The sequence below is a fragment of the Esox lucius genome, chromosome 15 (genome assembly GCF_011004845.1).
Source record: "Esox lucius isolate fEsoLuc1 chromosome 15, fEsoLuc1.pri, whole genome shotgun sequence".
Lineage (NCBI taxonomy): Eukaryota > Metazoa > Chordata > Actinopteri > Esociformes > Esocidae > Esox > Esox lucius.
In genome coordinates, this window is record NC_047583.1 from 7,207,670 (window position 1) to 7,224,314 (window position 16,645).

General features: G+C 47.0%; 1 protein-coding gene across 7 annotated transcripts in view; it reads left to right on the forward strand.

Annotated features, from left to right (window-relative positions):
• Window positions 1–3,253: 3,253 nt before the first annotated feature.
• capn3a (calpain 3a, (p94)) overlaps window positions 3,254–16,645 on the forward strand; it is a 28,879-nt gene continuing 15,487 nt past the window's right edge. For all 7 annotated transcript variants that reach the window (XR_002197876.3, XM_020053834.3, XM_020053837.2 and 4 more), the window contains exons 1-6: window positions 3,254–3,525; window positions 6,693–6,762; window positions 8,230–8,348; window positions 9,429–9,562; window positions 14,018–14,186; window positions 16,167–16,250. Coding sequence is in view for 6 of the 7 variants with exons in the window: in XM_020053834.3 (XP_019909393.2) it covers window positions 3,274–3,525; window positions 6,693–6,762; window positions 8,230–8,348; window positions 9,429–9,562; window positions 14,018–14,186; window positions 16,167–16,250 (828 nt within the window). In the remaining variant the exon portion in view is untranslated. The remainder of the gene's footprint in view (window positions 3,526–6,692; window positions 6,763–8,229; window positions 8,349–9,428; window positions 9,563–14,017; window positions 14,187–16,166; window positions 16,251–16,645) is intronic.

Consider the following 16,645-nt stretch of genomic DNA (forward strand, 5'->3'; position numbering starts at 1 on the left):
CTTGAACATGGTGTTCATTATGGACAAACTGTGACTAGCACAGAAGTCCAATAACTGAACACCGCTCGGGTTCAGATCAGGGGGGCCGTTCCTCCCAATCACGCCCCTCCAGGTGTCACTGTCGTTGCCTACGTGGGCGTTGAAGTCCCCCAGTAGAACGATAGAGTCCCCAGTCGGAGCACTTTCCAGCACCCCTCCCAGAGACTCCAAGAAGGTTGGGTACTCTGCACTGCCGTTCGGCCCGTAGGCACAAACAACAGTGAGAGACCTATCCCCGACCCGTAGGCGCAGGGAAACGACCCTCTCGTTCACCGGGGTAAACTCCAACACATGGCGGCAGAGCTGGGGAGCTATAAGCAAACCCACACCAGCCCGCCGCCTCTCACCATGGGCAACTCCAGAGTGGTGAAGAGTCCATCCTCTCTCAAGGAGTGTGGTTCCAGAGCCCAAGCCTTGCATAGAGGTGATCCCGACTACTTCTAGTCGGAACCTCTCAACCTCACGCACCATCTCAGGCTCCTTCCCCGCCAGCGAGGTGACATTCCACGTCCCTAGAGCTAGTTTCCGTGTCCGGGGATCGGGTTGTCTAGGCCCCCGCCTTCGACTGCCGCCCGATCCTCTCTGCACCGGCCCCTTATGGTCCCTCCTGTGGGTGGTGAGCCCACTGGAGGGCGGCCCCATGTCGCTCGTTCGGGCTGGGCCCGGCCGGGCCCCATGGGGAAAGGCCCGGCCACCAGGCGCTCGCGAACGAGCCCCAACCCCGGGCCTGGCTCCAGGGTGGGGCCCCGGCTGCGCCATGCCGGGCGACGTCGCAGGACACCCAATTTTTTTCTTCATTAAGGGGTTTTTGAACCGCTCTTAGTCTGACCCGTCGCCTAGGACCTGTTTGCCTTGGGAGACCCTACCAGGGGCATATAGCCCCAGACAACATAGCTCCTAGGGTCACTCGGGTACTCAAACCCCTCCACCACGTTAAGGTGTCAGTTCAAGGAGAGGAGCTGACACATAGTCACTTTAAATGATGGCAGGTGTGTAATGACTTCAATTTAACATGAGTTTGAATGTGATTGGTTAATTCTGAACACAGCCACATCCCATTTATAAGAGGGTGGGCACACTTATGCAACCAGGTTATTGTAAGGTTTTTATTTTTCATTTTTCCCCCTTGAAGATTTCAGTTTGTTTTTCAACTGAATTGTTCACATTATAGGTCACATTACAAGTGGAAAAAGTTCTCACATGATTTATCTTTGTCTCATTCTTTTACATCACAAGAACCTGGCATTTTCACAGGGGTGTGTAGACTTTTTATATCCACTGTATGTACACACCTATACATCGACTTTTAACCCTATTTTGGCAGTTAGGCTGACTGGGACATTGTTCATTTTAACAGCCTCCCTCTTTAGCAAGAGTGAACTAAGTTAGAAAAAATTATGCATCTGTAGAAGTAGTTTTCATTCTCTTACTTTATTTTTTGAATTCAGAAAAGGCTTTGCAACAATAAGTTCTAGCTGGAGTGCACACTTAGATTGAGGATATCAGTCCCATCCCAGACTTTACTTATGTTCATGTAAACAGGATTATTAGAGCACAATTTTTTCTTGCAAGTCTAAACATTTTAATCAAACTATTATGTTAATCTGATTGTCCACAATAAACACAGTGTTCCTGTAAATGTGCCATGTTTTGGTGATTGGTAGAATTGAGTCAAAGATTTTACCTTTGGAAACTGGTAATCATCCCCTGTTGATGTAATCCATTATGCTCAAATGGTGTCAAAGCACTTTGTGACAACTGCTGATGTAAAATGTTTAAATTATAATAAAAAATTAAATGTATTGAATATATTGATATTGGAGAATATTCCTTTAGACTATAAATATAACCATGATGTTGTTTAATGAAATAAGGGAACTGTTGTTTGTTGAAATATACATTTAATTACAAAAAGATAATAATATATATATATATATATATATATACACCAAAAAAAATAATCTCCAAATTCAAGTCTTGAGTGAGTTGTTAGTTGTATTTTCTGGTCATGGAGTTGTTTTCTGTGATGTGATGTTGAACATTCGGAAATGACAGAAGACATTATTCACAACACTAAAAGAAAGGCCTGACCTCTGTCACCAGGTCCAGTGAGATTAGAGGAGGGAAAGGTATTACTTTGTGTGACGTTATTGTGACACTAACAACGGCAAATTGAAGGGTATCTAATCAAAAATGTAAATACAGTGGCTTAAGATAACACCTATCTGACAATAGCACCAATCAATCAAAGTTTTTTATAAAGCCTATTTTACATCAGCAGTTGTCACAAAGTACTTTTATAAAACACCAAGCCTGAAACCCCAAGGAGCAAGCAACCAAAGTGTTGATTCACAGTGGCTAGGAAAAACACCCTATCCAAAAGAGGTCAGGGGTCGGAATCTTAACAGGAGAGGTGTGTTGACAGATGTTTTTGTCATTGTGCCCTCTAACAATGGGAGGTCAGACTCGGCGTGTGGGTGTATATTTTTGTCTGTTATCGTGGCCTCGTTCAGTCGTTAATCATAAACGGCCAACGTCGTGACTGTGGCGGCCCTCCACGATGTAGCGCTTAGCGAAAACCGTCCTGCCATTGTAACAGCCTCGCGCAGAGCAAACGGACGTTTTCACCGCTGGACAAGTTTGCATTGCCTCAGACCTACCTGACTGAACGGCCGCGTTGGGGACACATTCCCCCCCACGGTGCTAGCCAGTTTACCTCTGAGTGGCCTGCTGGGGAGATGTGCTGAGGCTGCTGTATGTGGCTGCATACTGAGCTCTGCGCAGAGAATAGAAGAGGTTTAGAGAGGCTGAATGCCTTCTGCTGAGGCAGGCCATCCGTCGACCACTCTTTACACGGACTGTGGTCCGGCCCACCCGCCCCTTTGTGCCGACACACAATAATGGCCCTGGAATGACCACTGCCGTGGAACATTGGGCCATTGTTCAGGGAACCAATGGGGGTCCAACCAACAGACAACCTTTATGTGTGTGTGAGGGTGTGTGGGTGTGCGCGCGCATGTGTGTGTGTTGGGGCGGTGTGCGTGCATGGCGAATGCAGGTGAATGTGAATGCATGTTGAGTGAAGCATGCCCGTAGCGTCTACCGTTTAAGGGAGAAGAGGACGTCACACAAAGAAACAGCCAATCACAGGTTAGTCTGTTGGATTTATGCCAGGGTTCTGAGGCTTGTAAGACTTTAGTGGAGGTGGCAAAAGCCAGTTTAAAAAAATACAAAATGCCCTATACACCGTCTGGGTTTTTCTGCGACCGGTTGATCCGAGAGAGAGAGCGAAGAGACGGGGAAGGGTCTCTCAGCAAGCCCCTGCACTTCAGCGGACAGGACTACGCCCCACTGAAACAGGAGTGCCTCACCAAGAAGTGCCTGTTTGAGGATGACACCTTCCCGGCCACAGTGGAGTCCCTGGGGTACAAGGAGTTGGGGCACAAGTCCAACAAGGTCAAGAACATTGTCTGGAAGCGACCCAAGGTAGGAGGGGTAAAGCAGTTCGGACATACAGGGCCTGTGCAGGAGAGGAGGGGATGATGATGATAAAATATCACATGTGGTTGGATGATGGATGATTTCTACAGTGCCACCTTCGACAACAAGGACATTTCGGGATGTTTTGGAGGGATTCGTTTTGGGATTTTACGTCTGGACCTGTGAATGTCCAGGACAGTCCTGAAATGACGGTCCTGAACTGAATGTAGAACCTTTTGTCTTAATTCAGTTACGAGATGGATACATGGTTGTCGTGGCAGACTGGAACAGCTGCGTTTATAATCATAAATGACGTATTGATGAATTGTACAGAGGTCATTCAGATGTGTTTTGGGTTGTGTAGAACAGATTAACAGGAGAGAACCAGTTGTGTTTAATTGATCATATGCAGCGAGGAAATGATATATAGTACCTCCGGAAAATATTCAGACCCCTTCACTTCCTTAACATTTTGTTGTTATAGACATACTTTTTCATTTATTTATTCCAAAGGAAATCAATCTACAATTAAAAAAAAACAAAGACAACATCAAAAGACATTTTCAAATGTATGGAAAATCAAACAAAAATTGGGTATGCCTCTTCCAACTTTGCACCTGGATTTTGGCAGTTTCTCCTGTTTATCCTCACAGATCTTCTCAAGCTTTGTCAAATTGAATGGGCTGTGACAGGGGATTGCGATCTTCATGTCTCACCACAGATGTTCCATGGGTTTGAACTCTGGGCTTTGGCTGGGACACTCAATGGCATTCACAGACCTGCATGGTCTCGTCTGTGTGTATTCTGTTCTTGTCATGCTGAATAATTTCTTTGCCCATTCTGAGGTCCTGTGCACTTAAGCAGGTTTACTTCAAGGACAACTCTGTAATTTCTTCAGTTTATACTTCCCTCAATCCTGACCTGTCTCCCAGTCCCTGCCACTGAGTAACATCCCAATAGCATGATGCTCCCACCACCATGCTTCAGTGTATGGATGGTTTTAACATGTTTTTGGACATTTGTGCCAATTTATAGAAAATTTGAATCTGAATTTGAATAATTTTTCAGACCCGTTCGCATGACACTCCAAATTGTGCTCAGATCCATCCTGTGCCTTTGATTATCCTTGAGATGTCTCCTCAACTTGACTGGTCAGCATATGGCCAACTCAATTGATTGGACGTGATTTAGAAAGGCACAAACCTGTCTAAAGGTCCTACACATCACAATGTTTGTCTGAGGATATACTAAGACATGAAGTCCAAGGAACTCTCCGTAGTCCCACAATACTTTTTTGAAGTGTAGATCTGGGGAAGGTTATATATACAACTCCGGAAAAACTTAAAAGACCACTGCACCTTTTTCTTACCTTTCCAAAAAAGTTGAAAAGGAAAGTTTTGAGTGAGGAACAGAAGCATTTTATTTGCAGTGGTGTCTTAATTTTAACCCTTCTGTTCCTCACTCAAAACCTTCCTTTTCAACTTCTTTGGAAAGGAAAGAAAAAGGTGCAGGGATCTCTTAATTTTTTCTGGATCTGTATATAAAAAAGGAAGGACAAACATCTCTGCAGCACTCCATCAATAAGGTATTTATGGTGAAGCACAGACCATGAGTAAAAGATGGAGTAAAAGGTATATGACATTCCGTCGGAAGGACTCAGATAGCATGAGGAAAAGGATTCTCTGGTCTGATGAGACCATATTTGAACTATTATGCCTGAATGCAAAGTGCTACGTCTGGCAAAAACAATGTACCAGTCATCACCTGGCTAATATCATCTTAATGGTGAAGCGTGTTGATGTCAGTATCATGCTATGGGGATGCTTTTTAGCAGCAGGGACCAGAGGACGGCATTAAAGGAAGGATGAATGGAGCAAAATACAGAGAGGTCTTTGATGAAAACCTGATCCAGAGTGCAGTGGACCTCAGACCGGGGTGAAAATGAATGTTACCGCACGACAACAACCCAAAGTGCAAAGCTGAAACAATGCTGGAGCAGCTTTGGGATGAGTCTGTGAATGTCTTTGATACAGCTAAAAGACTGGACTTGAATCCCAATAAACATCTGTGGGGAGACCTGAAGAGGGCAGTTGGCTCAAAGAATAGCATTTTGTTTGATTTGTCATTATCAGGAATTGTGTGTCGATTGATCTAAAAAAGAAAATTGGCGGGATTAATTATGAAGTCCATAAAACAACCAAATGCGGAGAAAGTGAGGGAATCTGAACATTTTTCAAAAGCCCTGAAAATGCATAATTTTACTGTTTGTTTGCTTCTGCAATCTATGTTTTGGTCTGGCTTGACCCAAAGTACAGGCTTTATAATTTGTCAAAGTTGTCTTTTTTAGGCTTTTATATACTACAGAGAATGTGTTATGGAAAGAAATTCCCTGGCAGTTTTTTGCTATCTGCGGTGTCAGCACTTCAGTTGTGCAAGTGTGTTGTTTAGGTTAGCCATCTCGTCTATCCGTTTAACCTCCACTGGTTTCATAGTGGCAAGTCAGGTGACCCAACCCCACACAAATGGTCACCATTTGGCTATGAATGGGTGAACTATCTTTGTACATAGAATGTGACATAGACACTCACGTGATACCTTTGAATAGACCTACAACGAGGAGCGTTCTGCTTTCGAACATTTCCATATGGTTCGTGTTCATTCTGCTTCCTGATCACCTCCTTCATTCAGCCGTTGTATTGTTATTAAACAGCTCCCTTACTGCAGACTACTTGCTTTTTCTCATGGAGGCCACAGTTCAATGGTCACTGAATATGTTTTTATTGACCTGTTAATTGGATTGCCGCATCCTTCCAAAGGTCGATACAGTGTTTTTATGTTGTTGTTAATTGAAAATATCTAATTGTTTACTACCACTGTTAAAGTCATTCAACTTTAATAGTGGTTCTCAACCCACTCCTCTGGGACCCCGGGACATTCAACAGCTTAGCTGTAGCCCTGAACTAGCGCAGCAGAATCACTAATCAATGGTGTGAGGGTTAGTAGACAAGTTGAATCAGGTGTGCTAGCTCAGGAGTACTTCAAATACCTGGACCGGCTGGGGGGTCTTCAAGGGGTGTTGAGAACCTCTGGTTTGGAATACATGCTAACCCAAGTGGCTCAAACCTGCCTAAGTCAGCTAATCGATTTGTCTGTGTGTTTCTTTGTGACTTCAGGAGATCTGTGAGAATCCTCAGTTTATAGTGGGCGGAGCCAGCAGGACAGACATTTGCCAGGGAGACCTTGGTAAATAATGAAAAAGGCAGTAAACACTGCCTTGACATGAGCACCATGATGACAAATGCACAACACTGCCTTGACACGAGAGCACCACACCACAATGACACATGCACAACACACCACAATGACACGTGCACAGCACTACCATAATATGAACACAATGACACGTACACAACACTGCCATGACACAACCACAACACCACAATGACACATACACAACACTGCCATGACACAACCACAACACCACAATGACACATACACAACACTGCCATGACACAACCACAACACCACAATGACACATACACAACACTGCCATGACACAACCACAACACCACAATGACACATACACAACACTGCCATGACACAACCACAACACCACAATGACACGTACACAACACTGCCATGACAACCACAACACCACAATGACACATACACAGCAGTACCCTGGCATGAACACAATGATACGTACACAACAATGCTGTGGCACGAGCACAACGCAACTGCAGACTGTTCAGAATATGTAGGTAACACATCCCCTCACCCATGGACAGTGGGAGCTGTGTTAAGCTGTAGCAGCCACATATGCACACACAAATGGGAATCAAACCCATAAACTATCGGAGGAATACATTGTAGTCTAGCCCTGGTAGCCTGGCCCTTTACACCCAGACAGTGCTGGCTCTAGTCTTTTGGGGGCCCTAAGCAAAATTTAAATTTGGGGTATCCCTCCCCTAGCAGATGTGGGCCAGCTAGAGGTTGGGGGCCCTAAGCGATGGCTTATGTCACTTCTGCCAAGAACCGGCCCTGCACCCTGCTCTCTGGGAGCCTCTGGGCTAACCACTCCACATTGTACTGTCTCTATGGAGGGGATTCTGGCTAGCAGCACTTCTCATTGTTGGGCTGTCCATCCATACATACATAGCAGCAGGCTCTGAATAAAGAGACAATGGTCAATGCATGCCGGGACCAAAATATTTAAAAAGCTCAAAACTGACATTGTTAAACAGTTAGCTCCCTAAATGGACTTAGCACAGAGGTGACAGACAGGTGTGGGGTGACAGAACACACTGAAATCAGCTGGGAGCCCACAAAAAAACACAAAAAGTTGGGAAGATAGTTACTTCAGTATTTTAAATTTCTAGTGTTCCCACCATTAGAAAACAAAGGGGAAGATGGCCACCGTTCAACAACCAAAACAGTGGGGCTCCCATGTAACTAACAGGTTTCATACAGTCAAGATTTTGCGTATGGTGCTGTCGTGCTACCAGAAACATTAGACTGAAACCAAGATCCCATTGAGCATGTTGTTCATTGGTGTTTGTTCGCGTGTCTGTATGCCTATCCTTGTGTCTGTCTGTCCATATGTCTGTTTTGTCCGTGTGTCTGTCGCATTTGTTTGTCTTGTGCATTTGTCTGCCTGTCCACGCGTCTGTCCCTGCAGGTAACCTTTTGCTCCTCTCTGTGATTCTGCAGGTGACTGCTGGCTTCTGGCGGCCATAGCCTGTCTCACTCTGAATGAGAAGCTTCTGTACCGGGTGGTTCCTCAGGAACAGAGTTACTCTGAAGGATACTGTGGAATCTTCCACTTCCAGGTCAAAACCTACCAATGAAACCAACCCACATATCAGAACAGATTAATGTCAATGCTTTGGTGTAAATATTGTAATAATAATAATGAATTAGATTTAAAGCACGGTTAATAAGTCTATGGACAAAAGAGAGAGAAAAATGGCGATTGCATTTTGTGGTAAAAAAATGTTGCTGTCAGACTTGGGGTCAGTAGAATTATATATATTTTTTTTTTCCTCCAAATTCCAGTTCCAATTACTCAGTTCCAAATATTCCACAAAATTGGAACAGGAATTTCAGTAAACTTTCTAAATTGACTGAATTAACTTATCAAATGTTGTCTATCTGTTTATGTCTCTATGTTTATGCCTTTACCTGGATCGTCTGTTTATATCTCTACCTGGACAGTATGTTTATGTTTCTACCTGGAGGGTCTCTTAATGTCTCTACCTGGAGGGTCTGTTAGTGTCTCTACCTGGAGGTTCTGTTTATGTCTTTACCTGGAGGGTCTGTTAGTGTCTCTACCTGGAGGGTCTGTTTATATCTCTACCTGGAAGGTCTGTGTATGTCTCTACCTGGAGGGTCTGTTTATATCTCTACCTGGAGGTTCTGTTTATGTCTTCACCTGGAGGGTCTGTTTATATCTCTACCTGGAGGGTCTGTTTATGTCTCTACCTGGAGGGTCTGTTTATATCTCTACCTGGACAGTATGTTTATGTTTCTACCTGGAGGGTCTCTTAATGTCTCTACCTGCAGGGTCTGTTTATATCTCTACCTGGACAGTATGTTTATGTTTCTACCTGGAGGGTCTATTAATGTCTTCACCTGGATGGTCTGTTTATATCTCTACCTGGAGGGTCTGTTTACGTCTCTACCTGGACAGTATGTTTATGTCTCTACCTGGAGGTTCTGTTTACGTCTCTACCTAGATGGTCTGTTTATATCTCTACCTGGAGGGTCTGTGTATGTCTCTACCTGGAGGGTCTGTGTATGTCTCTACCTGGAGGGTCTGTTTATATCTCTACCTGGAGGGTCTGTGTATGTCTCTACCTGGAGGGTCTGTTTACATCTCTACCTGCATGATCCATCTCTTCCTCATCTAGTTCTGGCGCTATGGTGACTGGGTTGATGTTGTCATTGATGACCGCATACCCACCTTAAACAACCAGCTGGTGTTCACCAAGTCTGCTGAGAGGAACGAGTTCTGGAGTGCCCTGCTGGAGAAGGCCTACGCCAAGTATGTACCCCCACCCCTAGGGCTGTGACGCCATGGAAATATGGAGAACGGCTGCTTCCCGACCAGGAGATCAGTTCTGAATACAAATTCTACAGTTTCAACCATAGAGATCCTTCCTGATTACTATAATTGCATGGTTTCAGCAATGAGCAACACAGTTTCAGAACGTTTTAGAGTTGATGTTACAGCAGAAACTGACATAAAAAAAGGAAATTGTGACCACTGATTCCAAAGTCTCTTAATCGACTGAACCTAGGAAAAAACTGTCCTTGTTCAACAGAACCTGTGTTACGTGTGCAACCTATGGTTGCCCCAAAATGCAGTTGTTTTGAACAGGGCAGTTTCTGTTTTATTCCAGTCAGTGTGGCTTTGACTTTATATGACTGATCACAGTCTGTCAAAAACCTGTGTGTTTCTTCAGAACACCTTAGAACAGAGTGGACAGGAAAAGAGCAGTCGGTGATTTTGTACAATAATTGGCTGATCTTCCTTGATGTATTTGAAATCTTACTTCCTTCATATTTAAATATGAGCAAATATATATATTTATATATATCAAATATATATATTTATAAAACATATATAGATATATACATTTTTCATAGAATGTCATAGCTTAACTTAAAAAAGGTCAACATTAACATTTGAATACTTAAATGTGCATCATGGGATTTCTTGCCACTGGTTGTAAAAGTGGAGCTGTTGAGCCAAAATGGGTCCCTGAAACTTGGATTTGGATTTTGGATTTTATGGTCTAATGAGGTATGAAAGTAATCCTACTTGTATGTTATGCATATATAAAAACATATTACATATCCATCCCAAAATGGGCCATTTTAAAATAATTTATTTGCTATGTCTCAGACTGCATGTTTTGTCTTTAAAATTGTGTCACACGCCTAAAGAGTTTAAGGGGTGTTTTTTCAAAACACCCCTTAATGATGAATAATTATTTGAGTTCCGTGACGTCGCCCGGTATGGCGCAGCCGGGGCCCCACCCTGGAGCCAGGCCCGGGGTTGGGGCTCGCACGCGAGCGCCTGGTGGCCGGGCCTTTCCCCATGGGGCCCGGCCGGGCATAGCCCGAAGGAGCGACGTGGGGCCGCCTTCCCGTGGGCTCACCACCCACAGGAGGGACCATAAGGGGTCGGTGCATAGAGGATCGGGCGGCAGTCGAAGGCAGGGGCCTAGGCAACCCGATCCCTGGACACGGAAACTAGCTCTAGGGACGTGGAACGTCACCTCGCTGGCGGGGAAGGAGCCTGAGATAGTGCGTGAGGTTGAGAGGTTCCGACTGGAGGTAGTCGGAATCACCTCTACGCACGGCTTGGGCTCTGGAACCACACTCCTTGAGAGAGGATGGACTCTTCACCACTCTGGAGTTGCCCATGGTGAGAGGCGGCGGGCTGGTGTGGGTTTGCTTATAGCTCCCCAGCTCTGCCGCCATGTGTTGGAGTTTACCCCGGTGAACGAGAGGGTCGTTTCCCTGCGCCTTCGGGTCGGGGATAGGTCTCTCACTGTTGTTTGTGCCTATGGGCCGAACGGCAGTGCAGAGTACCCGACCTTCTTGGAGTCTCTGGGAGGGGTGCTGGAAAGTGCTCCAACTGGGGACTCTATCGTTCTACTGGGGGACTTCAACGCCCACGTGGGCAACGACAGTGACACCTGGAGGGGTGTGATTGGGAGGAACGGCCCCCCTGATCTGAACCCGAGCGGTGTTCAGTTATTGGACTTCTGTGCTAGTCACAGTTTGTCCATAACGAACACCATGTTCAAGCATAAGGGTGTCCATCAGTGCACATGGCACCAGGACACCCTAGGCCGCAGGTCGATGATCGACTTTGTTGTCGTTTCATCTGACCTGCGGCCGTATGTCTTGGACACTCGGGTGAAGAGAGGGGCGGAGCTGTCAACTGATCACCACCTGGTGGTGAGCTGGATCCGATGGCGGGGGAGGAAGCTGGACAGACTCGGCAGGCCCAAGCGGACTGTAAGGGTCTGCTGGGAACGTCTGGCCGAGTCTCCTGTCAGAGAGATCTTTAACTCCCACCTCCGACAGAGCTTCGACTGGATCCCGAGGGAGGCTGGAGATATTGAGTCCGAGTGGACCATGTTCTCCACCGCCATTGTCGAAGCGGCCGTTCGGAGCTGTGGACGTAAGGTCTCCGGTGCCTGTCGAGGCGGCAATCCCCGAACCCGGTGGTGGACACCGGAAGTAAGGGATGCCGTCAAGCTGAAGAAGGAGTCCTATCAGGCCTGGTTGGCTTGTGGGACTCCTGAGGCAGCTGACGGGTACCGACAGGCCAAGCGGACTGCAGCCCGGGTGGTTGTGGAGGCAAAAACTCGGGCCTGGGAGGAGTTCGGTGAGGCCATGGAGAAGGACTATCGGCTGGCCTCGAAGAGATTCTGGCAAACCGTCCGGCGCCTCAGGAGAGGGAAACAGTGCCCTACCAACGCTGTTTACAGTAGAGGTGGCCAGCTGTTGACCTCAACTGGGGATGTCGTCGGGCGGTGGAAGGAGTACTTCGAGGATCTCCTCAATCCCGCCGTCACATCTTCCATTGAGGAAGCAGAGGATGAGGGCTCAGAGGTGGACTCGTCCATCACCCGGGCTGAAGTCACCGAGGTGGTCAAGAAACTCCTCGGTGGCAAGGCACCGGGGGTGGATGAGATCCGCCCTGAGTACCTCAAGTCTCTGGATGTTGTGGGGCTGTCTTGGTTGACACGCCTGTGCAACATCGCGTGGCGGTCGGGGACAGTGCCTTTGGGATGGCAGACCGGGGTGGTGGTCCCTCTTTTTAAGAAGGGGGACCGGAGGGTGTGTTCCAACTACAGGGGGATCACACTTCTCAGCCTCCCCGGGAAAGTCTATGCCAGGGTTCTGGAGAGGAGAATACGGCCGATAGTAGAACCTCGGATTCAGGAGGAACAGTGTGGTTTTCGTCCGGGCCGTGGAACACTGGACCAGCTCTATACCCTCTACGGGGTGTTGGAGGGTTCATGGGAGTTTGCCCAACCAATCCACATGTGTTTTGTGGATTTGGAGAAGGCATTCGACTGTGTCCCTCGCGGCATCCTGTGGAGAGTGCTTCGGGAATATGGGGTCCTGGGTCCTTTGCTAAGGGCTGTCGGGTCCCTGTACGACCGAAGCAGGAGCTTGGTCCGCATTGCCGGCAGTAAGTCAGACTTGTTCCCAGTGCATGTTGGACTCCGGCAGGGCTGCCCTTTGTCACCGGTTCTGTTCATAATTTTTATGGACAGAATTTCTAGGCGCAGCCAGGGGCCGGAGGGTGTCAGGTTTGGGGACCACACGATTTCGTCTCTGCTCTTTGCGGATGATGTTGTCGTGTTGGCCTCTTCAAACCAGGACCTTCAGCATGCGCTGGGACGGAAAAGGGTGGCTTGCTCACTTCAGGTTGGTGGAGAGTGCCTGCCTCAAGTGGAGGAGTTTAAGTATCTAGGGGTCTTGTTCACGAGTGAGGGAAGGATGGAACGGTAGATTGACAGACGGATCGGTGCAGCTTCTGCAGTAATGCGGTCGATGTATCGGTCTGTCGTGGTGAAGAAAGAGCTGAGCCGCAAGGCGAAGCTCTCGATTTACCGGTCAATCTACGTTCCTACTCTCACCTATGGTCATGAGCTTTGGGTCATGACCGAAAGGACAAGATCCCGGATACAGGCGGCCGAAATGAGCTTTCTCCGCAGGGTGGCTGGGCGTTCCCTTAGAGATAGGGTGAGAAGCTCGGTCACCCGGGAGGAGCTCGGAGTAGAGCCGCTGCTCCTCCACATCGAGAGGGGTCAGCTGAGGTGGCTTGGGCATCTGTTTCGGATGCCTCCGGAACGCCTTCCAGGGAAGGTGTTCCGGTCCCGTCCCACCGGGAGGAGACCCCGGGGAAGACCTAGGACACGCTGGAGGGACTATGTCTCCCGGCTGGCCTGGGAACGCCTCGGTGTCCCCCCGGAAGAGCTGGAGGAAGTGTCTGGGGAGAGGGAAGTCTGGGCATCCCTGCTCAGACTGCTGCCCCCGCGACCCGGCCCCGGATGAAGCGGAAGAAGATGATGATGATGATGCCTAAAGAGTTTGTGAACCCCTGAGTTAGAAAGTCATGGCCCCAGTTGTCAGATTTGCTGGCCAGCCTGGATGTTGTGGATGTTATGGTGGTGTCCTGATGTTCTCTCCATTTTTTCCTGTTGAGCCAGGGGTGTCTCGCTTGTCAGCAGTCCACTGCGAAGTGCCCGCTGCCAGGGGAGACCGTGTTGTTAATGTCCTTTTCGCATCCAGACGCCCGATTCCAACCAATATGAAACATCTTTCACGTGACTTTTCTAACCTGCTCTCTCCTCGCTCCTGACCCCTCAACCCAGCTCCTCCCTCGCCCCCCCCCCGCCCCCCCACCTTGACCAAACCCCCCCCCCCCCCCCTCCCCTAACCCTCTAACTGTTTCCGTCTTGTCCAGGCTGCACGGTTCCTATGAGGCCCTGAAGGGAGGCAACACCACCGAGGCCATGGAGGACTTCACCGGCGGAGTGACAGAGTTCTATGAGATGAAGGAGGCACCCAAGGAGCTGTACAAGATCATGACCAAGGCCCTGGAGAGAGGCTCTATGATGGGCTGCTCTATCGACGTGAGTCTCTGACGTTAGGGGCGTGACCCCCCCGCGCCACTGGCGACGGGGTCTCACGAACCATACTTTGAGAGACTCACGTCAGTAGAGCAGCCCACCAGGGAACCTCTCTCTTCAGTTATGATTCTGACCTCTGACCTGTCTTGTCTCCCGACCTGGGAGACATTTCGGTCAGATGTGGCCTGTGGAGGCGGCTTGTGCCATACGTGCGAGTGATGTTGGTGTGGGAGCTGGTCCACCCCACGACTAACCACCACCCGGCCTGGCAGTAAAAGCGTGTAAACAGCGGGTACAAGAGGAGCGGCAATGCCCTTAGAAGAAGATGGCATCTAGGGGTTTGTTTAGAGTAACCAACTGTTTGCAGTGCCCGGGACTCATCGATGATCAACTACTCTAAATGGCTGACGCTAAGTATAGAATGTAGAGAAATAAATAGTGGGGCTGACTTTTCACCACCAAGGCATTCTTGAAGAAAACAGATGGGTATTAGCCTTCATCAGGTGGTAAAACTTGACATGACCTATGACGGATTTCAGGGAATGCACAAACATCTGGTTATTCCCGTATGATTATCAGAGTGCATCCATTGGTGGAACTCATCGATCTTCAGGATACATTTTTGCCGGCTAAGAAGAGCGAAAGTCTCTTACTGACTGACTGACTGACTGACTGATCCTTGTTAAATAGCGTAGTGGTTAGAGAGGCGGATTTGTGAATTATAGGTCCTGAGTTTGTATCTCTTCGCAGGCGAAGCAATTTATGAATTATTCCGTATAGATGAAAACTTGGCTGGCTAAAGTTAATATCTACATTATAGTAAGCCTGAAATAAAACAGTTTATGGTTATATTGTGACTGTTTCAGGTGGAGTTTTGAAGTACGCATCCGTGCATGCGTTTTGGGTCAGGATAGACAAACACATTTACTGGCTTAAAAACGTAGTTACGTTATAGTACGTCTTAAATGAAACTGTATATGGTTATATTGCGACTGTTTCTGGCATGGAATAGTTCATCTTCAGTCTCGCTAGCAAGTGCTAAATTCATATGATTATTCCTAGGAAGTTAGTAGATACTAGTAAGCCTATTATTGGCTAATAAGCTGTTAAAACGGCCAGTGGCAAAAGCCATACAGTTCATAGACGCTATGGTGGAGGTAAACTTAATAAGAAACGTTAGTCAGTTTAACACAATCCTCAGTGGAGTCTAGCGACTGTTGAAATGTGTAATGCAGTGGTGTAGTGATTAAAGACAGTGCCTCTCATGTGGAAGACCTAAGTTCGAATATGTTGAGAGCAAAGACATTTATTAATTATTTCTGGTAGATTCCACGTTTCTCTCATCTTTTCACTTGATGAAAAAATTTGTTCTCGTCGCCTTTAATGATAGTTACTGTATAAATGTCATTCACAAATGAAAGAAAAAAGTATGTTGTTTTGCCATGAAAGAAGAAAATATGTTCTTATGCCATGAAATGAAATAGCTTTGGCAGACTCGCTAGCAATTGCTCAATTCTTATGACTATTCCAGTAAGTTAGTAGATACCGGTAAAGCTTATTACTGGCTAATACTGTTAAAACGGCCTGTGGCAAACGCCATACATAAAAGCTATTTGTGGTGGAGGTAAACTTAGTAAGAAACGTTAATCACGAATGGCCAATTAACTATTAAAACGGCCAGTGGCAAAAGAGGATTTGTTCAGGATATACAGATGCCGGGTGTCAATCTAGACAAGAGGCTATACTGACAGCTGGCAAAGGTGCAGCTCCGTGGTGTAGTGGTTAACGACACAGCCTTTCATGTGGGTGGCCCGGCTTCAAATCTTGGGATGGAATTGTTTTCTTTTGCAGGCCGGCTGAACTAGGCTTGCCTGGTTTCTTGTTCAAAGCAAGGTTTTACCAAACTTTATGCAGCCCATCTTGATCCTACTGATTAACTGGTGTGATATGTGTTGTTATTGTTTATTCCACTCTGCTCTCCAGTCCCTGGTTCCTGCCCGTTTTGAGACGCGCACCACAACAGGCCTAGTGAAAGGCCACGCTTACTCTGTAACTGGTGTTGAGGAGGTGAGATAGACCTGCGTTTACCCAGGCAGACCAGCTCCGATGTGTTTTCCGCTAATCTGTCATCAGATCTGACAGAACATAGACGTGAAAAGACCTGACAGGATTGGTCAAAGTCCAGTTAGTGGAATGTAATATCTGAATTGGCCTGCCCGTGTAAACGCGGCCATGTACACTTCACACCAAGAGGTGTGGGGTCAGTTCCCACTAGGGAATTGCTTTCATGAACACCCACACGACTTTGAGTCCTTTTGGATAAAACTGTAAACTAAATGCCATTTATTTAACTATCAATTAATAAAAATAAAGTAATATAAATAAAGAAATATGAACACATGACGATTGCGGTATGTACACTGTTGGACAGTATGTGTGTACAAAGCTGTGTTTTGAGGTGT